Source organism: Tursiops truncatus, chromosome 11 (genome assembly GCF_011762595.2).
Source record: "Tursiops truncatus isolate mTurTru1 chromosome 11, mTurTru1.mat.Y, whole genome shotgun sequence".
NCBI lineage: Eukaryota > Metazoa > Chordata > Mammalia > Artiodactyla > Delphinidae > Tursiops > Tursiops truncatus.
Genome location: NC_047044.1, coordinates 19,139,483 through 19,163,853, shown reverse-complemented (window position 1 = coordinate 19,163,853; position 24,371 = coordinate 19,139,483). Strand labels below are relative to the sequence as shown.

At 41.4% G+C, this 24,371-nt stretch overlaps 1 protein-coding gene across 5 annotated transcripts in view; it reads right to left on the bottom strand.

Annotated features, from left to right (window-relative positions):
- Nucleotides 1-23,493, bottom strand: part of IGF1 (insulin like growth factor 1) — a 146,489-nt gene extending 122,996 nt beyond the window's left edge. For 2 of the 5 annotated variants that reach the window (XM_004323127.3, XM_033866191.2), the window contains exons 1-2: nt 23,149-23,493; nt 18,484-18,640 (exon numbers count right to left, since the gene is read on the bottom strand). In XM_004323127.3, the coding sequence (XP_004323175.1) occupies nt 18,484-18,640; nt 23,149-23,211 (220 nt within the window). In that variant the 5' untranslated portion in view covers nt 23,212-23,493. Of the gene's footprint in view, nt 1-18,483; nt 18,641-21,344; nt 21,415-23,148 lie in introns of those variants that run through there. The other 3 variants (XM_004323128.4, XM_073788280.1, XM_073788281.1) reach the window with 2 other exon arrangements.
- Nucleotides 23,494-24,371: the final 878 nt, after the last annotated feature.

Sequence of the window (24,371 nt, the reverse complement as noted above, 5' to 3'; positions counted from 1 at the left end):
AACTGTGTTCCAGGGACAGCCTTGATCATTTCTGTTGCCCAAGAGATGTATTTAATTAACCTCTTATCCTTACTCACGGGACGGTGGATTATGGGAAGCACTGACCAATAATACAGCTACTTCTGCCTTCGCCCTTGTAATTCCAGTCCACAGAAAGCATACACGACCCAGAAAGGAATGGCTGTGGAGGAAGATCTCAAGGAAGACGCAGGAATTGAGTACCATCTTGGCTAACCCCCTTGCAAGTTCAGAATGTACCCCGCCCTAGCACTCCCTCAATTCAAACAATGCCTCATTCAAATTATCTCTAGAAGTCTGTAGCTGGCCTTGATTCCCTGAGAATTTTGTGATGACTCACTGGGTATTATCTCACCTGATACTTACAAAAAATCCTTTTGGGAAGCAGGGCAGGGCTGATTGTACCCATTTTACAAGCGAGAGAACTGCCCAAAGGTACCCAGCTTATAATCAACAAAGCCAAGTCTCCTCAGGGTGTTAGGTCTCCTCACCTCATATTCAGAGCTCCTTCAGATACCTAACAACTCTTTGGTAACAAAATAAATATTTTTCAAATATACCCAGGCACTCATAGTTGGATTTCCATTTAATTCAGAAAAATCTCTGTTTTGAGGATTTCTTGTGCTGAAAGAAAAGAAAACAATGATGCCCATGTTCTTTGCGTGAGATCCTGTCTGGACTGGGAGATACAGAGGATCAGATGGGAGGGGAACCATGTAACTCCAGGTAGGATTTACATTGAACTTGAACTGGAATTGTCATTGGATTGTCAATGAACTTCAGTTGGAAAGATTGGCCTGGCAACTTCACAAAAGGAAGGATTCTTTCATGAGCTTTCCATCAACTCAAAGTCAAAGTACCTTGTTTATACAGTATTTCTGGCCTCTCTCTGGCAACAGAACCCATCCATACCTCTACCTAGTCAAGGACCCAGGCAGACAGAAGGTACATGAAGGTGACAAATTCCACCTTACTTCTAAACATCAGTGGAAAACCTCACAAGATAATAGATAGGGAGAGGAAAATGAAAATCCCTGGTCTTCATTTGTAGACATGTATTGAGATCTGCCATGTCCCAGAGGAATAGAAAAAAAGAATGCCATATTTATATATTATTATCTATTTGATTGCTGTCAGATTGCTTTGATGACAATTCCTACACATGGGTAAGGGTTGCATTCTTAACCAGGTTGAAGGCAACCTTAAGACAGGTTTGATGTCACACTTTGAGAATGTGGTAGGTGCCCATTAATATTAGCTGTCTCCACTGGCTTTCTTATTTCAGTTTTCTCTTGATTTCTAGCACTATTTCTAGCTCTTGATTTCTAGCACTATCCCGGGTGCACAGTTGTCCATAAGACATTGCTGAATTAAAGTACATTTAAGAAGAGTGGCTTTCTCCTTTTTAGTCCATAGTTTACAACTGGTTATTTCGATCAAAATCTAATAAGTTGGATCCATTTCTGAAGTCACTGAGTCTTGGTTCCATAACCTTGTAACTTGTTGACAGCTCTTCCGCCAGGGCAAGCAGGAATGAGAGCTCCTTTCTGGGCATGCGGTAACTTTAGAAATAGACATTTCTGAAAGCAGTGTGCAGAGCTCCTTCTGTTTCATTTTTTTCTGGGGTACTTGTGCTCTACCTGGTGCTGGCTCAATTCAATATTTCAGCTGGGCCCCCCAGGAATGGATTGACTCCTGTAATTCTGACTAAAGGGTTTGCTGATGCTTCTTGTGAGATGTGCGATAATGATTTAATCTGAAGATCACAGCCAGCTTCCAACCAAAAGGATCGTGTTCTGTTTACCTAAATTCCCTCAGTAGTTTCCTTTAGATCCAGCATTTCTCACTCCCTACTTGAAAATGCCTGAAAGTCCACGGGCGCCTTCTGACTCAGCCATGTCTGCATTTCAGATGAGTTACTGCCTTCTTATGGGTACACACAACTAATCTAGGCCTGAAGGCCAAAGGAAAATGGATAACTTAATTAATTTCATACAAACAGACTGTACCGTCTGTGTGCAAGGGAGTGTGTGGGACCTTACAGCCCTCACCTTTAAGGAGCTTCTAGTCAGCCAGATGGTATAAAGCAAGAACGCTGAATAAAAGAACACAATATAGGTTAGATGGTAAGTGTGGTTAGAGGAATATTATTGCTACTCAGAGGAGAGACAGTTAACATCTGGTAGAAGATTTTACAGAGGAGGTGACATTTGAGAGAAGAACAGAAGGAAAGGCCCTGGAAAATAAAGCATGTAGTAGTAAGACATCTAGGTCAGATATTAGAATATGTAGGGGGCATATGAAAACTCGGATGCCTATCGGAGCCAAGCAAGTCATATAAAGGAGTAAAGTGGGCCAGAGTAAGGTAATAGGGAGTGGTGAGGATTTCGGGAAAGCATGTGCCAATCTGGTGAGCACTGCTGTAGGGAAACGTTAGTTAGACGTTAGAAACAAAACATTACAAACAAAAATACAATTGGAAAGTTAGATAGAGGCCTTGTATAAAATGCTTTACTGTCAAATTGGGGAGTTTGGATTCAATTTACTTAGCCACGGATGGTCACTGGAAATTGTTTAGAAGAGGGATAAAGTGATTAGGACTGTGCTTTAGGAAGATTAATCTCATGGGTGGGATGGCTGGTGTCAAGCAATATTGGACACAGGGCCATCATTGAGGAAGCTGTTGCAATAGTTTTGGTGAGTGATGAGGACCTAAATAATGATGGGAATGGAAGGAGGGACACATGTGTAATCTTCCAGCGAATTGGTAACAGCTGTTCTGGATCTTGGTGCAAAACAAACTACAATGCTACAACTCGCTTTGTCTGAAGAGTTGGGTTTGATGGTCTCCACTGTCCTAAACACTCAGAGTGATTGCATAACTTGTCCATTGCTCTGGCTGGGAACCTGGCCTTTCCTGCTTTACAAGGTCACTGACCAAAAACTTCACTTGCTCTTGAAGAAATATCTCTTTGATAATCTCTAAATTATTGAATTCAGTTCAGTTTTTTAGATTTGGGCTTTTCCTTTACCAGGAGGACTTGGTTGCCTTTTAAATTCTACCTGAACTGTACTCTTGCTATGTTTGAGGAGAGCCGTGGAGTTCCTTAAAGATAAGATTTGTGTCTTTCTCGTGTGCATTGGCAGTGGCTGGCCTAGTGCCTGGGTGATAGTACAAAGGCAATAAATGAGTGTTGAACTGAATAAGAGAGGAGGGTGTGTGATTAATATCCAAAGAGATCTTGCATATCTGGGACATGAGTGGCATAGATCAATGTATGCTGAGGCCATATGGGTACATAAATGAATAAAGAAAGCCTGTAAGTCACTGTGGTGAGCTGGAGGGGCACATAAAAGGCTTTAGCCAATAGCTGCTATTCAGGAATGCCAGCTAGCAATGTTAGATCACCCAATTTTTCAAGAGAAGCTGTTAATCTTTGTCTTGATTTAAAAACCTCTTGATTTTTAAAACTTCAAAATTAAAAAAACTCTTTGAGTGGGTCAAACAAAACATGTTTGCTGGCTAGCTTCAGGTGGGGTGGGGGTAGGGCCTGGCACCATTTTGTGACATCTGCTCTAGAGTATTAACTCCATGAGGGTAGGGGCTGTGCTTTACTCATTCCTTTCATCATTAGTGCCCTGCTCACCAGAAGGCACTCAATGCATGGTGTGGACTGGAATAAAATGGAGGAGAATTATTCCTGTCTGAGTCAAGCTTGGGGTTGTCTGATTGATATTTAATGGGTCCTTAATTGCTATTATGAAACCTCTTTAAAGGCATGGCTACATCCTCCCTTGGGTATTGCTTAGCACAGAGCACATGACTAGCCAATGATGTTACAATTAAATTGGTTAGTTGGTGCTATAATTTTACTTCCGTATATTTTACTAAAGCACTGAACAAAAGTAATGAAAGAAAAATGCTAATAAAGAAAAGAAACATACATTAAGCTCCACATCCAGTTAGATTTCTTAAAGGATTTTAGAGATTTCCATGGAACAACAATAAATGTTAGTTCTGGAAAGGTCTTAGAAATTATCTTGTCAACATTCTGTCAATGGGTAGAGTGCCAAAGAGTCAGGGGTATTGTATTAAAATGCAGTGGATTAAGTCTAAACAAATTCAATATATATTGTGAGCTAAGTCCAATACTACCTTATCTTTGAGTTGAATACAATTAAGAGGTGGCAAGTACTTAAAGTTTAAGAAAAATGTATGTGAAAAAAATATGAAAACTCTATCTGTGGCTTATTCCCCTCCCCCGCCCCTGGAAAATTGTGAAAACAGACCCCAATAATCCCATTTTGGAAGTGGAACATCTTAGTTCATCTTAATGTCATTGTTCCAATGGAAACAGGTTTGGAGACCCATGAGACTAATCACCCAGTTTACCAAGTTATTTAGTAGAAGAGCTCTGAGTAAATCTGAGATTCCCTAACTCCCCAGTTCAAATCCCCCCTTTTTTTCTAGTGTCATTCAAAGAAGAGAAGTTACAAACTGGCCTTCTCTCACTTCTACCTACCCTGCTATAGGATAATGTCTTTCTGAGGAAGCCATGTCTTTCAAATGACCAGACCTTCTTTAATGGGTTCAGCCTGGGGAAATCACCCAGTTCTAGAATGGGCTCTAGTGAAGGCTATCAACTGGGGAACCAGATGTCTCTGAAAAGCAGATTTAAAGTTTACCCTTTACGTTCCAGTAGGTGACAGAAACCCACTTTTTCTTAGTTTAAAACCATTTCTCTTAAATCCCAATAGGAGTCCTAATGGAACTAATCAACTCAGAGTTATAAGAAATAATACTAGAACCTGGCTGAGGATGACAAAGGAAGCAATTTGATATGAGTAAAATGCGCATTTCTCCACTCAATGCAATTAGAAATAATTTTTTTAAGGACTCTTGCTTGGCTGTTCTTGAAAAATGTAACTATTGAAAAAGAAACTGGCAAGATCTTAAGGCCTGGATCTCAGTTCCTGGCCCCAGTGATGGGTTTGGAAACTGCAGCCACAGCAATTAGGAGTTCCAATTTCCAGTTCACAGAAGGTCAGGCCATGGGGTTATGCTTGGAGCAGTTCTATACTTCCTCTGAGGAAAAACTCCACCAACTTGAGAGAATCAGGATTTGATACTGTCGAATCAGAATATATATTGTTAATGACCACAAGCAGGTTTGGCCCCAACACCATTTTTCAAATCTTTAGTGAAAGTTCAGCTCTGACTGTTTTGCGTTCTCTCTGTTAACAGATGAGAGACACCGATCAGCAGGTACCTGCTATCTCCTGCGATTCCCTAGACCAGGGCTCCTCAAACCCTCATGTGCATGCAAATCTCCTGGGTATCTGTTAAAATGCAGGTTTTGTTTTAATTAGTTGAGAGTAGGGCCCCTGATTCTGCATTTCTAACAAGCTCTCAGCTGGCTTTGAGTAGCAGGGCTCTAGATCCATCTACACTAACCTGGATTTTTACTATGTGACATTGATGGGTGTCCCTTGTAATGTTTGTTAATCAAATCCAATTTTCCCATTATTAATAAGAGATTATTTCTTGCCACAAAACACTTTCCTGGCCTTCAGTAAAATCTGGCTTCTTCTAAGAGATAGACTTCTCTGTTCTTTTTTTTTTTTTTTGTGGTACGCGGGCCTCTCACTGTTGTGGCCTCTCCCGTTGTGGAGCACAGGCTCCAGACGTGCAGGCTCAGCGGCCATGGCTCACAGGCCCAGCCGCTCCGCGGCATGTGGGATCTTCCCGGACCGGGGCACAAACCCGCATCCCCTGCATCGGCAGGTGGACTCTCAACCACTGCGCCACCAGGGAAGCCCCTCTCTGTTCTTTATTATTGCTAATTTTTTTATGGGGGAGCATTGAAATCATTTTTATTGATTGAAACCAATTACCCACTGAATGACCTTGAAGCTAAATGATCAGTGTCTACTTCAGAACCAGCCAGAAGTAAGTCCTTCAGTGTCTATAACTTACATATGATGGTGTTTTTGTGCAATGTTACTGAATCTTCGTCTGATTTCTCTGGTAAGGGAGCTCTCCATAATTGCATGCAAAGCACTTAGTAATCTCCAGAAATGCCAGCCAGATTTGTGGCATTAATACCTTTTACAAGTCTTACGATTCTTATGTCTCAGGGCCCACAGGCTGTCTATCTTAAAGTAAACCTGAAACAGTGCCTACCGTAGGTGTATGTCATTGATCTTCTCAGAATCTATCCCCGAATATCTGTTCCATAGTGAGAGGCAAGGATCAGAGAAGAGGGAATCTTTGGAGAGCCAAAAACATCTCCTCTATACCAAATTGAGTGGAATTATAAGGTGAATGCAATTAGCTGGCAGTGGCGTCTATGCCGAAAACATAATCATCCCTTTAATAAGGAACATTTGCTGTGCTTGACAAACTCAGAGTGAAATGGTTGGATCCATAGGAAGGAACATGCTGAAAATGGTTTCAATATGATCCTGCTTTTTCACTCAATAGCCATTGATTGAGGGTGTCCAGCCAAAAACAATGAGAAAATGAGCCAACAATAGTCTTACCCTTTGACCAAATTTGATATAGTTGCAGCTGAAATTTGTTACATGTTTCAGGAATAATAAAGCATCCATATGGAACAAATATTTGGCAGTATGGCAGCTGATGAAACCAGGAAAAATTAGACAAATTATCAATCGCTCGCTCCCAAATTACCCCAAAAAGAAATTAGATCCATTTTCAGTAGCTTTGCTTTCAAATTTCTTCATTCCGTGAGTCACCACTACCTTCTGCCAAACTAAATATGTCTATGAACGGCTGGAAACTTTAATGGAAAGAAACATAAAACTCAAAATACGTAGGAAAATTTAAGCTTCTTCATGGAAGGCCTTCATGGAAGACTAGTCAGTCAGGAATGTTTAGAGACAGAAATAATGCATCGACAATATCTTTTGTTTTGGGTAGCTTCTTGAGTTAACAAGCAATACAAAACGCATCAAGCGGTCAACCAGCTGACATGACTTTAAATTAAAATGGCCTCTAAAAGGAATTAGTCCTTTCCTTCTTTGTTTTAAATCTCCAAACCATCAAACTACTAGAGTCTATGAAGATCTACAGTCCTGCCGTCAGGTTGGTCAGATTTGGGATAAAGAGACTTGATGAAATTATCGAATGGGTGATAAAAATTGGAATGGAAAAAAAGTTCTTATGAACGGTTAAGGGCTTAAATTTTCAAAGACTGTTCCGATGCATGACACCAGAAGAATATGACATAGCTGTTCACTTTGAGTTTATGGACTGTGGTTGCTATGCTACCTTCCTATGAGTTTATCAAGGTTAAGTTTAAAATGTCCTGCTATGCAAAGAGCCCTAGACAGAGGGTGAGGTGACTGAATTACGGTCCTGGCTTTCCCACCAGCATGCTTTGTGACCTCATGCACATCATGTTTTTCTCTGGACTACGCTTCCCTCATCTGGGAAGGGAGAACACTGGACCATATTGCTCTATATGGTTCTTTCTAGCTCTCCAATTCTTCAATTTTACTTTGGCAAATAGAAACTACCTGTGTTCTCTGAGGGCTGGTGCTCTGGTTGTTATACCTACCTTGGGGCTTATTTACCAGGGATGTACCATTTGTTATGTACCTTCCTTTGCCTACCACTTTTCCTTTTAGTGTGAGTGCCTCAGATGAAATAAGAGAGGAATTGAGTGGAGGTTCTGTTCTCAAAACCATTTTCATAGGTGGAATCTATTGTGTGGGCTCGTGTAATAGCTCTTGAAGACTCCCTGTTGACTAGAATTAGCTTATTGTTGATCTAGGATAAGTTTTCACTGGGGCCACAGTGAAGGAGTCCCAAGGGATGACACCTCAAATAGACATTTTTCTTCTATACCTTCAATCTCAGATCCACAACGGTGGCAGTAGCAAATGGATAGTCATGGGGTATATCCTGGGGACCAGTAGAAGGAAATAGCTTTTGGAATGCCTTTTTTAACATCAAGTCAAGAAGTTTTATTAAGTGCCCAACACTGGATGCTGTGGAGGACAGAAAACAACTTTTAAAACTTAGTCTCTGTTTTTCTGAAAGAGCTCAAAAGAGAGAGGATGAAAATTCATGGTGGCAGTAACTGGTATTTGATTGTGGTTTCTATGTCAAATGTATCTCTGGGAGCCGTTGGATGTGAAGCCTGTGGGATAGAAGAACCACATGGTCATGGGTGCATATGGTGATGAAACTCACAATTTTGATTTCATTAAGGCCATGCTCAAACAAAAAAATTCAATTCCCCTAAGTCAGGCTGTGATTAAGGAAGCAGTTTAGATGGGCAACCTGAGAGTACAAAGAGACTTTTCTGATTAGTGAGTACATTCCCTCTGCTGAACACTGCTTTTTTGAGGGTAAGCAAAAATCACCAATAGCTGACTTGGGAGAATGGAAATCTTTTGCTTATGTGTGATAACCTCAGTGACTATCTCACCACTGTGTGGAAACTAACTCTTTAAGCAAGCTCATTGTGGTAAAGTGATAGGTCCCATCTATTTTCTGCTTCCTCCAATGAGGACATAAACAGTAATACTGAGTAAGCATTCTGAAGATCCATTAATAGACTCTTGGGTGGTCTAAATGCAAAGTGATAGGTGAATAGAAGATACCAGCATTCTTTTATTTTTAGTTAATAAGGTTCAGAAGATACACTGCCAAAGTAGCTTTTCTAGATTAAAATTATTGCAGAACCATTGAACTAATGGTTCAATGTCACTAAAAGTTGAAGTCAAACCACTGAACTAACTTGTGGATGGTGATTAGAGGGGCAAGGCAGGGTGAGTATTCAATTCAGTCCACTAATAGCCACATTTGGTTGCCCTTTCAGTTTCCAAGCCCCTCTATAGTTGAGCCTTAACAAACCCTTGAGGTATAATACTTGTATTCCTATTTTACGGATGAGGAATGTAAGACCCAAGGAAATTAAGTGGCTTCTCCAAGGTCATAGAGCTGTTGAGGGAGCTGGGCGAGGCCCAAATGTGGAACCTCCGATTTCCAAGCTAATAACTTCATTGATCTTCTCTTTCTACTTTCTGGTGGGACTGTTTATAGACAATAAAATGACTGTGATGATACTCAGATAGGAAAGACACAAGAAGGGAAAAGAAAAACTGTGGCCCTTTCCTCTGAACCAGGCTTTTTCACTCTGAATTGAGAGCTTATTTATTATATGACCAAGAAGGGAACAGCCGCAAATACTGAGGTCAGAGAGAACCAGCTTTTTTTTGTTTTTGTTGTTCATTTGTTCCAGGTGGTCACAATCAAACTTCTAAGCACACAGCTTTGCTCTACGTCATGTCTGCCTTCCCTTACTGCTGTTACTAAAATAAATGAGTTCCACAGCTATCAGATGAAAGGGAGGGCCCACAAACACCTTTTTTGATGGCCTAGAGGAAGAGCTTTTTATTTTCATAGAGAAGGCTTCAAAACCCTAGTAACTCTTCTCATTGCTTTACTCTGGGCAATGGACCATAGACCCCATTAACCAGTGACTGATAATTAGTTTGTGTGTCACCTTCACTCATGGCTTTCCCATCTCTCTAGCTGCTTTTCCTCTGGAGTCCAGTAGTTCTCAATGAAGCGTGATTTTGCACCCCACTCCCCAGGGGAATTTGGCAATGTCTGGAGATGTTTTTGATTGTCACACTGGGAGGAGGGGACTACTGGCCTCTAGAAGGTAGAAGCCAAATATTTTACAATACACAGGACAGTCCTTCTCCCCCACCAAAAAATTATCTGGCCTAAAATGTCAATAGTGCTGAGGTTGAGAAGTCCCAATGCCAATGGCACTGCTGGGGGACATGAGGGGTGAATAGAAGAATAAAGTAGAATTTTAAAACATGCCACTTGGTCTCACAAAAGGACTGGTGCTGGGGGCAGGGAGGAAGGAGGAATGAGGAGGCTGAAATGTACAGTGTCCCCAAATCAGCTGAACCCAGAATTCTCACCCTTGGTGTTCCTTTCCCCAGTTTCACAGATAATCAGGAGCTGATTGCATGTGGGTTGGCTCAGTACAGACTTCCTTCATCACTCGCCTCTGACGAAAGACCCATTTCATCAAGGTAAATGGCACAGAGGTAGGACCATCTTCCCAGAAATACTCACAGAATTGACTCCATGACTAACAGATTCTCAAAGTTTAAAAGTGCCTTCCAACAGCCTCTCTACTACCTCAAAAAGACCACAGGTGAAAGAGGAAAATCTGAGGAGATTCACAGAGTATTTGCTTGGACATCTGCAAAAAAATCAGGTGTAAATTTCTTTTGGCTTAGGGCTGTCAGAGAAATCTCCAGTAAAAAAGCTGATCCAACGACTCGTCAGGCTGTTTCAGATTTTCCAGGAGCACAGCTTTGCTAAGTCATTCCAAAGCAGTTCTACCCAAGTTGACATTGGAGAGAATGACCAAAGAGTCAGAATAATATAACATACAATAATAGTCTAAATCATGACCTGAAGTGGACTTGCAATGCCCAAAGCATATGGAAAGGCCTAGCGCATTGTATGGGACGCGGGCAGGGAATCCCCTTAGTTTGTACAAATTTCTACAGCAGGGGAACAACGGTGTCAGCTTCAGTCTCAGGTGAATTTATCGGAATGAGAGCACCACCAAGATCTACGTTCATTTGGATGAGCATGACTGGAGGCCTCCCCTGATCATTTAAATTTACCAGGTAACTTAGACATAGGCATGGTCCATTGAAGCTCAAGGTGGAGCACCACATGGAATCAGGAAACAGAATCAAGAGTATCTCCTACTTCTGCCACTAATTAGAAGCATGGCCTTGGACATGTCCCTTCTCTCTCAGTTTCGCTCTTGATGTTGGACTAGGTTATTTTTCCAGGGCTTCCAAGCTTACAACAATCTTCAATTTTACTTCCTTTAAACAATTAGGTAGTTTTATTAGAGAGATGTATACTTAATCAAGAATCAGCTTCTTGGGTGTCTTCCCAGGGGCTTCAGCTTGCCCATTTTTGTTGTTGTTGTTGTTATTGTTGCTGTTTGGGGGGGGCATGGAAACCCTTATCCCCACAGAACGCCTGAGCATTTAATGCAAAAGGTTTTCATTTAAAAGACCGTGTGGTCTCTGCTGGTTGCACAACTTCTCTTTGTGTCCATGCTGTTGCTGATCAAATATTGCAAAGCCATTAATTACCTTAGGACAAATGCAGAGGGCCACGTGCAAAAGTTCTGGCCAATTGCATAGAGCAACATGCCAGATGTAAAGTAAGCGAACGGTTTTTCTTGGTATTTAAGGTTCAGTGAAAAAGTAAGAGGGGCAGCTATGCCAAGAATGAAGAGCCAGAGCTTGCCAAGTGCTTCTTTAAGTGGCTTTAGCCAATGTGAGACTAAACAATGCATTAAATAGGCATACGACTTGCTGCAGTTAAGGAATCGCATGTCAAATAACAGCTCTTTGCTATGTTTTAAACATGATCTCGCATATAGATAAAGACAAGTGAAATGCTCTGTTGTCATCTCCTTAGTCTAACAGCTAATAAGGCCTGGGGATTTGAACTTTCCAGGCAACCAAAAGTAATTCTTTGTGATGTAAGAGCTTTTGCTGATGTTTCATGGAGAGGTGTAGGATGGAGCTCTGCCAGGGCAACAGCTCAGTGCAGAAACAATTTTTTTGCTACTCTGGTTGTCAAAGACTCTGGCTGCATAAAAGAGGAAAGGCTTTGTAGCCCATTATTGAGAACAATGAGAAATCTCCTTGGGAGAGATCTCGTGCCTGTTTGCAGTGTGTCTAATTCTTTGGTATGGGCTGTGAAATCAGAAGAAAGTCTGCTAGAGGGATGAGGTCGGCTCTTTACAGAGGTCCTGAGGAATGCTGGCATGGTGTGTGATGTCTGGACTAGGTATATGGAGGCCCAGAGGGTTTGGAGAACACCAACACTATCTTTTGGATCCAAAATGGAGATATGCCCCTGCCAACCACTGAAGATCTGAGAACTTCTGATACCATTGGTCTTCAAGCAACTGGTTGAGGAGCACCTGCACAGATGGGAGCCTCCCATCCAAACCCCTGGCTGCTCCCACAGCTCCTTTCATGGCCAAGTTGGGGAAGACTCTTCCTGCCTGGCTCACTCTCAGGCCTCTGGTGCCTTGTGACCACCTCTCCTTTACCACCTCTCTTATAGCACCCAGAGAACGATCCTTGGTCCAATAAACAGCCTTTCTTCAGTAGGTCTTTGAGAAAAACCAGCAGAACTCATAGATGCTAGAATTAAAGCACTTGAGGTTTACTGGCAGAGAAAGAAGAAAACTTGAAGTTGGCCAGAGGAGAGGGTCCCACAGACCACAGGCATAACCTCCTCCTCACAGGTGAGCTGCAGTGTTCTGTCTGAGGGCAGCCCAGTCTGTGAAGGGTCTTGAACAGCAGCAGCCTCTACTCCAAGAAGCTTTTCTTGTGCACCCTGAGGAAATTCTGTTAGTATTTTCTAAGTTTTTCTAGAAGGTAAAATGTAGCGTCATTACATGGATGTCTCCCTCAAGCCTCCTTTCAAAGAAGTGTTCAGAATTCACCCTGAACTGAGGGGTTCTTGCTCTTGATCTCTTAGAGAAGCCTGGGATTTTGGGAAGCATCTCCCTGTGCTATAACACTTTGGACCTTTAAACAATGTGAATGGCCAGATGAACATGCATCTTGGAGACAAGAGACCTTGACTTTGGTTCTGGATCCATCCAGTGAGGTGAGTCACAAAATCTCAGTGTCTCACATTTCTCATTTGTCCGATTAAGCAATAATTCTTGCCGTCTAAGACTGGAGTAAAGACAAAGGGAGAGAGCTGATACAGCTGGATTTTGAAAAAGTGAATATACTAGTCAAACATAAGGCATCCTTTGTGTTACTGAAACTACTATGTAACTGCTACTACTAGCAACAGGTTTTATCAGCTGCCCCTGTAGAGGGAAATGAGTGTATAATGAATTGGGCTGCCCAGATACCTCTACCTTTGCAATAGACTCTGCAAATGATCCCAGAAGAGAGTAAATAAATATAATTGCTAATGTGTTTATGATGGTTACTATGTGCCAGGCAGAATTCTAATTTAATATGTTCTAATATATTAACCAGTTTTATGAGGTAGGCCCCGTTTTATAGATGAGCAAATTGAGGAAAAAAGAGGTTAAGTTACTTGCTCAGTGCCACCCACCAAGTAAGTTTCAGAGCTGGGATTCAAACCCTGGATTCTTTGCAACAGAGACCATGCTTGGTCTTGAATCCTTCCCTCTCCTGCTTCTTGTAATTATCCATCAGAGAGAACATGGTCTCAAAGAGCATTACAATGTCAGGAAAATGCAAATTATTTTCTGAATTTGCACAGAAATCATCACTTTCGTAGCAGTCCCTTGGTTGCCCAGACTGGTCCCCTTGGGCATTTTTAAATAGTAGCAAAGCACTTAGGGTCAATAAAAAAACTCATTGTTTTTCTTTAAGAATATCTGTGGCCTATTAGCTTAGTGGTGCTAATGAGGCCAGGGCCAAGGTCAAATCCCACATGTTCCAGTTAGTTTCAAAGCGAAAAGCTTGACCAGCTGTCATACAAGTGCACGGCTGGCTGTCTAAGGGGTGCCAAGCCAAGGAATGCACATGGTGCAGCTCAAATCCAGCCCCACTGACATCAATGCTAATGGTGGGTGAGTGTGTCTTTGGGTGTCCCCAGTGGTGCACTCTCCTTTAATGGAAAGGCAGTCTCAATAGGCTTGGAAAAGGCTTCTCCTCAAGGTTTAGAAGCCTATAGATTCTAATCTGCCCCCTCTAATTTAATAAAGGGCAGCTAAAAAATGACCTACTTACCATCCTCACGTCCAGGAGAGTGAGAAAATGTAAAGATGAAAACTGTCAGCTCGTCTTTCCTAGTAAGGAAAAATGGCAATCTGTTTTCATGAGGTGTGTGCTCCTTTGGCCAGATGACTTGCGTGTATTTGGTCATATCTGAGCTTCTATTTCATCCCCGAGGGGTTGGAACCCAGCTTACAACAAAATAAAACAAAGAAGCTGGCTCCTCTTTCTTTAAGTAGGTGGGATCTCCTATCTTTGGGGAGGAAAAGAAACTATGTGGAGAAGATAAAGGAGTCTAAATGTTCTTCGGTCACTGTTTAAATCCAAGGTTCTCCTTTCTTGAATAGCACCAAATCCTTGTTAATTACAACCTAGACTATGAGTCTGTTAAAGTTAGAAGAGGTCATTTACTTTAACAAAATCCCCTTGTTTTATAGACAAGGACATTTTGGCTCAGGAAGTTTAAATGCCTGCCAAAGTCATACAGCTAATGAATGACAGGTCTGGGAGTAGTTTTCTGAGCACTATATTTCAAATGAAAGAAGCTTGAGTTAATAATAATAACTTCGATCTAGGAAGGTTGTTGCAATCAATAACAATGAAATTCATTGCAAAGTTTTACTTAAACTCTTCATAAAACAGTATGTTCTAACACATGAAGAATGCCATTCATTTACTCAGACCTGTTCTTAATAACTATGCATTAGAGGTATGTTTTACAAAAGCTATAAATCTGGAATAGCCAAAAGGGCATCCAACTTTCCTTTCTAATTGATTTACTTCTCCTTTTTCCCAGACCGCCGAGGTAAAGCATATACAGTTTATTTAAGGGACTGTTTATAGACTCTTAAAACTAAAAAGGACCCCAGAAACTCACTTTCTTTTGGTTGCTCTTAATTGAAACCATCCAAGGTGGTTGGTTGTCCGTCATTTTTTAAAGTATCTTCAAGGAGAGAAATTCCACAAGCCTCTAAAGCGCATGTTAAAATGGTTAATCACCGTGACTGTCAAAAATTATATCTATGGCAAGCTTAGCTTCTCCTATTTCACTTGAAGCTCTTTTCCTCTTGCTTTGTTCCATGCACAGCGAGGTTATAACAAGCTGCTCTCTATGAGGGTTCCATCAATCTGGTAAGATAATAGCTAGCTCTTTCCCAGTGTGCCAGCTCCATTATGCCACCATTTTTCTCCCAAGACTATGAAAGTATGAAACTGGTTGATATGCTCTCTTGCTATGATACATAGGGAAGAATCAGTAGTTAGCTCTTCTTTGCAAATTTCATTGCATAAAATGTCTGGGGAAGCTGCATTTATTATAGAGGAACTATTTCACTTATGCTGGGAAGATGTTCACAAAACAAATAATCCGGAAGGTGGCTTCCACTGTGCTCTAGTGGAACTTGGGCTTGTAGAGAAATAGGAACTCATTTACAACACTGGGTCAATCTATGCAAATTAAGCATTACAAAAAAAATATTATTCAGAACAGTTCTGTCTCTAATAGGGTTAAAAACTCTCCTTGTTAAATGTTCCAGCCCAATAAAAAAGATAGATATGGAGGCAATTTTCTTTTAGATGTTTGTGTTTCAAACTAAGATCAGAAACCCCCTTCCACTATGAAAAAAATCCATACATTCAAAATGGATTTGAAGTGTCTTAAAACGAAACACACAGCCACAATAAAACTTTGAAAACAAGGGTAAAAAATATAATAAGAGTCGATTGGCAGAGGACAGAGGTAGGGAAGACTGCTTTCCTCTAAAAAGTATTTCAAAGGCTGTAAATGCTTAGAGCTGACTTCTCCACACACAGTAAATCTCAGGGGACAAAAAGGAAACTCAATAAAATTTGTTGACAACAGTTAATGCCTGTAAGAATAATTGGCTCAGACACAAAACAGACCATCAGCGTAGCTTGGGGAGGACCAAAATGCCGCCTCTAAGTCATTGTTAGTATACACTGTATTCAGTTGAGAAAAGATAAAGTTTTATCAGATAGGTGGGTAAATATGAGGTGAGAATTGTCCAAAGTGCCTGACGAACCTCATTCTTGATGATTCTGAAGACTAAGGTCCCAAACAAGTCATGCCATCCCATTCAGCTGGATTCCGTTCAGTTCAGTCCTGCCAGTCCAGCAATCAAATTAGAGCTGCAGCTATATCAGCCAGGCATTGAGCTCGATACTGGGATTCAATGGTAAATAAATATGGCCTTTGGTATCAAGGAGCCCATTGAGAGGGCAGATCCGGGTTAGGTGATTTCAAAAACTGGGAAAAAGTATTCAGGAAAAGCAGAAAGGACTATAATCTATTCTTCCATGATGAGTTTTCTCTATGACGCTTGCTAATATTGATACTTATTTTTTTTAATCTCCCAACTAGACTGTGAGTTCCTTGAAGGCAAAGTTAATCTCTCATTCATTTCTAGTATCTCATTCATGCTTGTACTGTGTCTTACACATAGCAGATGCTCCAGCAATGTTTTGAATTAAAGAATTTAAAGGGGTTAACTTCTCTTGGGCAAAAAGGCTAGTCCGGTTGACTAGAAAGTTAATAAGAATACTTTGGTGCATGAGGGTTTATGTCAGACAAATAATTTACATTAAGTCATGGAGTTCTATAAGGCAAAACTTATGAAACCTAGACTCTCAATAATAATAAAACACAATTTATAAAACCACTTTCTATCCAAAGTCATACTCTAAACATTAAGAGTTGCCGTGTAGAACCTTCCCCTTTCAAGTTACTAAAATGGAATTAAAACACATTTGCTAAACTTTGATCCTTGGAGTAACAGAACGCCTTTCAGTGCATTGAAATCAGTTTCCATCACAGTTGTCCAATACTCTTAACTATCTGTGTGAACATATATAAGTATCATATGGTTACTTGGGACCAAGTTATTTCTTTCCATTCTCATTTTCAATCATTTAATGCAAGCATCACAGTCATAAAAGATCCAGTTTCCATGCACTGTGCATGGAAATCCTGGAGCATGTCACACTGAACATCACAATTCAACCTGGCACATAACACAAGACACTTGGGGGCTTGGCAATCACTTAGTGAACTGGGTAAAAGGAAATGGCACAAATGGATTATCAAGACAAAAAAATCCTCTTGGGCATAATAAGTGAGAAACACTTATCCATCTTTTAAAATGGGGATCAGTAGTAGAAAAGTAAAGAATAATGACAGCCCATCGTTGGGTGACATTGATGTGACACATTTGCTTTCCTCAAGATATTCTGAAGGTAAAACAAGCCTGCTATTTGAAAAGCACTCACCCAATGAAGGCTTTCATCTGCATAGCAACAGAGAATGGGATAGAATCACTTTATTGCCAGAAAAATAAATGAATTCACTCAAAGCATTGGCTGGAAACAGAGAGTGGGAATTTGCCCATTCAAAGAGTAGAAAGCACTTCTCACTTTCTGTCACTAGTTGTTGAAAAGCTATTTGTCACCAAATCTACAATGAGTACAGACCATCAACACGCCTATCAGCCTCTTCCTTCCCATGCTCCGTACTCATCCCGGACTGCTACACACAGACCCCTCCTTCCAGTCTCACACACACACACACACACACACACACACACACACACACCCCTTCCTGGGAAGGAGATGAGAGAGACTTGAAGTTTGTGAGTCATCACAGGAGCTATTCAAAGCCTAGTGGGTAACTGAGGTGAGCTGTCTACACTTAAGCGATATGAACCTCTAAGAATGATTCATGGTCCTGAGGACCTGAGAGTCAGTTTCCTGAAACTCTCTAAACTTCCAAAGAATTACACAGAAGGAGCGTCTGGCTTCCCATCAGTGTCCTGTAGTATACAATGAGACAGATGCCTCTGAGGTAGGTTCTTTAAATGATCTGTTCCCTCAGGTAGCACAGACTCTTGTTGGTGTTTATTATTTATTTGCAAGCGTGGACTTGGCTGTCTACTTTTTATTGACTGTTTAATCACCTGAGACCTACTTATGGGATAAGTGACCTTGCACTTGTCAGAAACCCTTTTCCAGATGGAGACATCACTGGAGAGCCCCAGAGAAGAGCGATGTCAAAGGAAGGCAATAACAGAGACTCAAGGTCAGTTTGAATGGAGGGCGAATTAATTCAACATTTCAGTTTGCATTGAGTGAGAGCCTGTGTATTTGCAAACATGCCTTTCAGCAAGGTTCACCTTCTGTGTGTTCCTGGTGATTTCATATGGCATGGAGACATCTGGGAAGGGCCCCTCCATTCTTTGCCCAAGTCCACCTTCCTAGTTTCCTCCAAATAACCTAGCGCTTAAAACAGCCCTACACGTTCACATATGTGGCTACGTGCACTCACAGATCTCAAAAACTGAAACCTTAATCCTCCAGGGCCATTTTGTCACACCTTTCCACTGGAAGGAATGGAAGAGTGAGGGTAGAGCAGCATAGTTGCAGGAAAGCTCAGTGGGAAGTCGTTAAAAGACAAACTGCTAAGGAGGAAAATTCCATCTGAAATCTGCAAAACGTGCCACAGCCCCACTGAAACACTAGGCTCGCTTTAAGGTGAGGAATCTCGGAGGCTGAGGACGGCTGCCAGCCGTGGGCAGTCATTCAGTTCTTCACATACTCCCTGCGGTTGCAAATCCACAGAGCAGTGAGAAGGAGGCTACTTACTGAAATAAAAGCCCCTGTCTCCGCACACGAACTGAAGGGCGTCCACCAGCTCAGCCCCACAGAGGGTCTCGGGTCCAGCCGTGGCAGAGCTGGTGAAGGTAAGCAAGAACACGGCCACGTAGAAGAGATGCGAGGAGGACGTGATGTGCATCTTCACCTGCCGAAGAAGCAGAAGGAGGGTCATGCTTCCTCCTGGGTCCTTGCCAGGAGATGGGGGTGAGGCAGGGGCGCCTTTACCCTCAGCTCTCCATTCCTGTCATTCATCAAAACTACCCGCTCCGAAGGGCAACAAGGTGTGTGAGTGACCGCAGGGCAGCGAGGGCTGAGCGGGTCTTGGCATCAAGCAACCTGAGTTTAATCCTCTTGCTACTGTGGAACCTTGGGGAAGTCCTTCCTGAACCCCTTCTCTATGGGTTCCTATTACAATTCAGTGAGATAAAATATCTAGAAACATTTACTATGTGAACGTGAAAGATGCTATTATTGCAGTGGGATCCCACACCGCTCAGAGATCCTGGTAAACCTTTGGAATCATCAAAGGTTAAATTGTGCTCAGTCCAGATCTGGGGCCAAATATGTTTTATTCATTTAAGTTCTCTCAAGATTGGCCATCCACAGATAGCATGTGCATTCATTATCGACCAGAATATTAAATTAACCAGAACATCATTCCCCAGCTACTGATTAGAGAGAATTTACTGCAGCTGAAAAAGAACTTGTGAAAATACTATATATCATCACAGTTTTTTTTTTTTTTTTCACTTGAGAGAGAGACAGAGACAGAGAGAAACACAGGCAGAGAAAGAGAGACTGAGATTTCTTACCTGGGGAAGATCAGCAGTTAATAACTACAAGTAGAAGTATAAAATCAGGAACGGGAAAAATGTGAGGAAATTTAGGAAGGAAATTGGCTTATGCTAAGTAGACCCCACGGCTTCTTTATTCTAAAGCCCCTCGTGTAAGCTTAATATCAGATCAACACACATGTGGACTGTGCCCTCCATGAACAGGGCACTGGGCTCAAAACCTGCAAAAGCCTTTTTTTTTTTTTTAAGTCACAGGAATTCATCTCTTGGAGGGACTTATGTGTCACTGTAACCATCTTATAGCAGGAACCCCTGGTTGGCTTGACTTAGCAAATGATAGACATCCAAATGGCAGCCCCGCCAGAAGCAGGATTCCTGTGGCTCAGGTCTCCATCCTCACTCTCAGCAGTAGAAACAATGCGAAGGTGAGCATTAAGTTTTTCCATATTGCTACTTGTGGCACCAAGATATGGTTTCTTCTAGGAAGCCTCCCAAGGTGAGTAGCTTCACCCCCTCAGATGCATTCGCTCTCAGCAGCATCAGCGGAGTCAGTGACAGGATGTTAAGCGAGGGACCCTATCAAAAGGTCATGTAGTTAAGCTGGAAGCTATCATTATGAAAAGAGGCTTTTCTGAACCTCCCAGTCATGGCAGGTCCATTTAACTCCATCACTTTTGGAGAAACAGACTCAGTCATTTATTTTCCAACCACCTTCCTTGCCCTCCATGGACTCTTAACTTAATGGCTGTCTACATCAGTGGCAAAGTTTGCTCCATCATTGTAATTAAGATTTCCATTTTTGTGGCCAGACTTTCAGCTCAGCAATTGAGAAAAAAAAAACCCTAAACCCCTGACTCTTGTTAACACAATGTAAATATTTAGTTAATGCTTGTAAAACTGTGGAAGATGAAAAGCCTCCTCTATTTGCAAATCCTCATAAATAATGGACATAAAATAGAAGAGGAGGTGAAAGCTTGATGGAACATTTCTTCCATTTTCTCCATAGGACCTGTTCATGGAAACCCTCCACCCCCATGTAGCCAAAGCCACGGAGACGGCTAGAAACAAGTCATCCTATCCTTATCTTTCTTATGTATAAAATAATAATTGGTGGGAGTTTTCCCTTTCAATATTTCCAGTGGAAATCTCAGCCAGTCTAACCCCACTGGACTTCCTTGCCCTTTTCAAAAGAGAAAATTCATAACTGATCTTACTGAACATACCCCACACTCTGGCAATGGGTCAGTTCTAGAATGTATGTTATTTTGCCAATCCTATTTCTCCATCCCTCCTTCTCTGTTGATTTAATAGTGATGCTTAAGGCCAAGCACCTGCAGCTGTAGATGCCTTCAAGTTCTTCAGTTCTCGTGAAATCCAGGGGAAAAGGTACTCAGCTTATAGCCTTAGTGAATTGAGAACTTCATTAGAGGTCAAAATTATATTTTAGTAGTTATTTATTTCATATGACACATTTAAACCCAGCAATACATAAAAATCTCTAGCATTTAAGAATTTAAGATTTATTTTTTACAGATTTTTCCTTTCTTTTTCTTTTTCTTTTTTTTTTTTTTTTTTGCTGAGTTATGTTCTAAGATAAATACCAGCACTTACAGTTCTAGGACAAGATAGAACCTCTAGTGCATTCGCCTTTAGTTCAGGGAACAGTCCAGTACAGCCACAGAGAACCAGAGAATTTATCACATTATGTTCCCCGGAAAGAAAACAATAAGGAACTGGCTTAGGAGTTAAAAGTTCGAAACAAGTGGCCCCATATGTTCATCATTTCCTGGGCCTTTTATTTTTCCAAACACAAAAGAAATGAAGAGAGAGAAAGGAAAGATCTGAGAGAGAGAAAGGAGGGAAGAAGGAGAAAGAGAAGAGAAAAGAGAAAAAACTTGCAGAGCACTCTTTCCCAAAAATCATTCACAAATCCAAAATTTAAAAGACCTTTCTTTTTATCTTAAATAAATGGAATATCAATTGATTCCAGATGTTTGGGCTACGATAAAAATGCCCAGCAAAATTTGAGGGCAATAGTCATAAGAAAATACTCACTGTAGGTGTAACCATTTTTGTTTGTTCCAGATCTTTTACAGCAGGTCAGGGTGGGTATTATGAGACTGATGTGAATAAACTGAGGACTTAAAAGCATGTGCTGCTTTGTGGGTGGGGTTTGTGAAAGCATCTAGTTACATTTGGACACCCAGGCAGGTATGCTATGAGCCTGGGTAAACTGCCTTTTGTCCATTCCGACAATGAACAAATTGCACGGCTGGGATTCAAGTCAATCTTTTCCTCCAAATCAAGCCACCAATTTCCACTGTGTGCCTATAGTAGCCGCCCTGGACAGTGACCCAAGCTTCAGTCCTCTCCTGTGCCCTCTTCCTTCTGATTCAAACACTTGGAAATATCTTGAGACTCAGAGTACAATCAGCTTGCTCGTTCTGCCTGGCAGACACCTTTACTCATTGAATTACGTTTGAAAGACCACGTAGCTCCCTCAAACCACTTCCTGCTCCAAGTACAGGAAAAAGCAACAACTTACGGCTAGCTCTACTTCTGAACAGTTCAGCATACACAACATGGAAAGTTCATTTGGAGTTTTCCAAACTTGTAGTTAATGCAGAGATAACACTCCACAGCCTCTTTTAAGATCATCTAAGCAGGGAGACAAAGCCCCCAGCTATCAGACCACATAGCATATGTGTATACTGACTTCATTTCTTTTAAAAGCAAGGTAGCCGGCATGCATCTTGGCATCTCAAGTGCAGCAGAATCAGGTGCCTGACAAGGATGTATCCTTAACTCCTAAGCCACTTACTTGACTAAGAAAAGTCCTAGTGGTGGAGTATTTGAAAGCAGCAAATGATTACCGTACTAAGTGGTAGGGACGTTTTATGAATTGAGCCCTCAGGCAATTGCATCGGGGAGCCAGTGACAGCGGCTTAAAAGTGCTTGCAAATTGGAAAAACACAAGTCTTGAGAGATATAATTTTGCTGAGAATGGAAACTTGAACTAGGGCCAGTGATTGGAAACGAGAAGTCAGTGCATTGACAACGCCAGCCAAATTTACCTAAAGAGACTTTACAACACTGAGTATAAAATCAGAGTTTTACAACACAAAACCCCAAGTCCAAACTTCGCCCCTGAGAATCCTCTTCAAAAGAAAAAACTTGGAATAGCAGTTGCTAGAAAGTTTCCGCTTTCCATATACAGTATGCATTTGTTTAAATTATACGAATGTGCAAGGTCAGCAAGAGTTCTTAAGGAGTTCTTTTTCAGAAGAGCAAAGTAAACTTCACTCTAACTTTGACTCTCTGGGCGTAAGTGCAGAGAGTTCCGGGACCTTCGCTCCAAAGATCACATTTAAAGCTTTAATATCATTTAAAATGTAACTCTTTATATGTGGCATGCCTTGTAATAAAAGTCCTGACAAGTTACACACACACAGATACATACACACACAGTCCTACATACACACGAACATGGTCTTAAAAATAAAACATCTGCACCTGCAAAAAAAAATCCAAAAGTTCATATCCATGCTCTATAGCCCTTAACCATAGACAGGATTTAAAGGAATCTTCTATAATGACACCACTCAAGCCCTGCAGAAGTGGAGGATTTAGCATAAGTACCTTGCAATAGTTTTTACTCATACAGATATCTGTGCAAAGGCATTTATCTCCCGGAGCTATTTTTTCAGATCCCACAGAATTGCATATTCAGCAATTTATAAATAACTCCCAGTGCCGAAACAATGAAAATTCTAAAGTGAAGAACATCTCTAAGCAGAAGCAAACAGTACACAGTTTAAAGAAAATTCCCCAATGACTTCAAAGAGTAAGAAATATTTACCTTCAAGAAATCACAAAAGCAGCACTTAAATAATTGGGTTGGAAGACTGCTGATTTTTCCCATTGCTTCTGAAGTGCAAAGTCTGGAAATGAATTGGTTAGCAGGAATAATGAGGCAGAAAGAAATCCAGGGAGATGGGAGATGTTGAGAGCAATGTCACATTTCAATTTTGAGGACTTTATTCCATTGCGCAGGCTCTATCTGCTCTGAATTTAGCAGTGACAGTGAGATTTAGCAAACAGAAGAGGGATTTAGAGAAAATCCTCACATTTATCTACAAAACACAGACACTGTAGACAGGAAACAGCTGGGGGAACGCTTGCCTTCTCTCTCTCTCCCTCTTCTGGCAAAGTTATCGAGTAAGGACTTTTTTGGGCATGGTGACAAATAACATCATACCTTTGCATTTTAAAACTAGAGCACAGAAGCATTTTTTCCCTTAAAAGAATGCGTGTTAGTGACAGGGTGAGCAGACATTAAAATACCAGTGCTGTCCTCTGATTAACTTTCTACTGGGCAGGAAGACACACACATCTGCTAATACACCTTACCAGTATGAAAGGAATACACTTGGAGGATGGGCAAGCAATTTTATATTCCAGAGCCAACGCAAAATTAAAAAAAAAAAAAGAAATGAAAAAAAGACCATCTCAAACATACCCTACAATTTTAACCCTCAAATGACTGGGGTAAACTAGATTGGAAGACAGCGCTGGGATGACCCCTCGTCCTAGTTGCCAAGTGAGGGGAATGATCTCATTTCCTAGAACCTGGAAAGGGGCGGGCAGCTTTGCAGTTGGCTCCCTTTAGGACACTGTCTAATGCTTTCTGCCCACGACAGGGCAAAGATTTTGCTGAGCTGTAAAGCCAACTGAAATAATAAAACAAAATCTTTTTCTTCCTTCCTCTACTCTGCTGCTTATCACCCCCAGCCTCACCCCAGGGGAAGGGCACCTGAGGGGAAAATGATTTTCCTGTCGTTCATATTTTTCTGCATAACTTGAACCTGAGTGTGTGTGTGTGTGTGTGTGTGTGTGTGTGCGCGCGCGCGCGCGTGTGTGTGCGTGCGCGCGTGCGCACGTGAGTGCATTTTATTTCTCCAGTTTTTGTGTATTCTAAATAACACCAGCTGGCTAGCAATACCCTCTCAAGGGTTATGATGTCATTCAAATCTCTCAACTGGATGAGTGGCCGGCAACATGGTCCAAGCCAGCTGTTTTGCT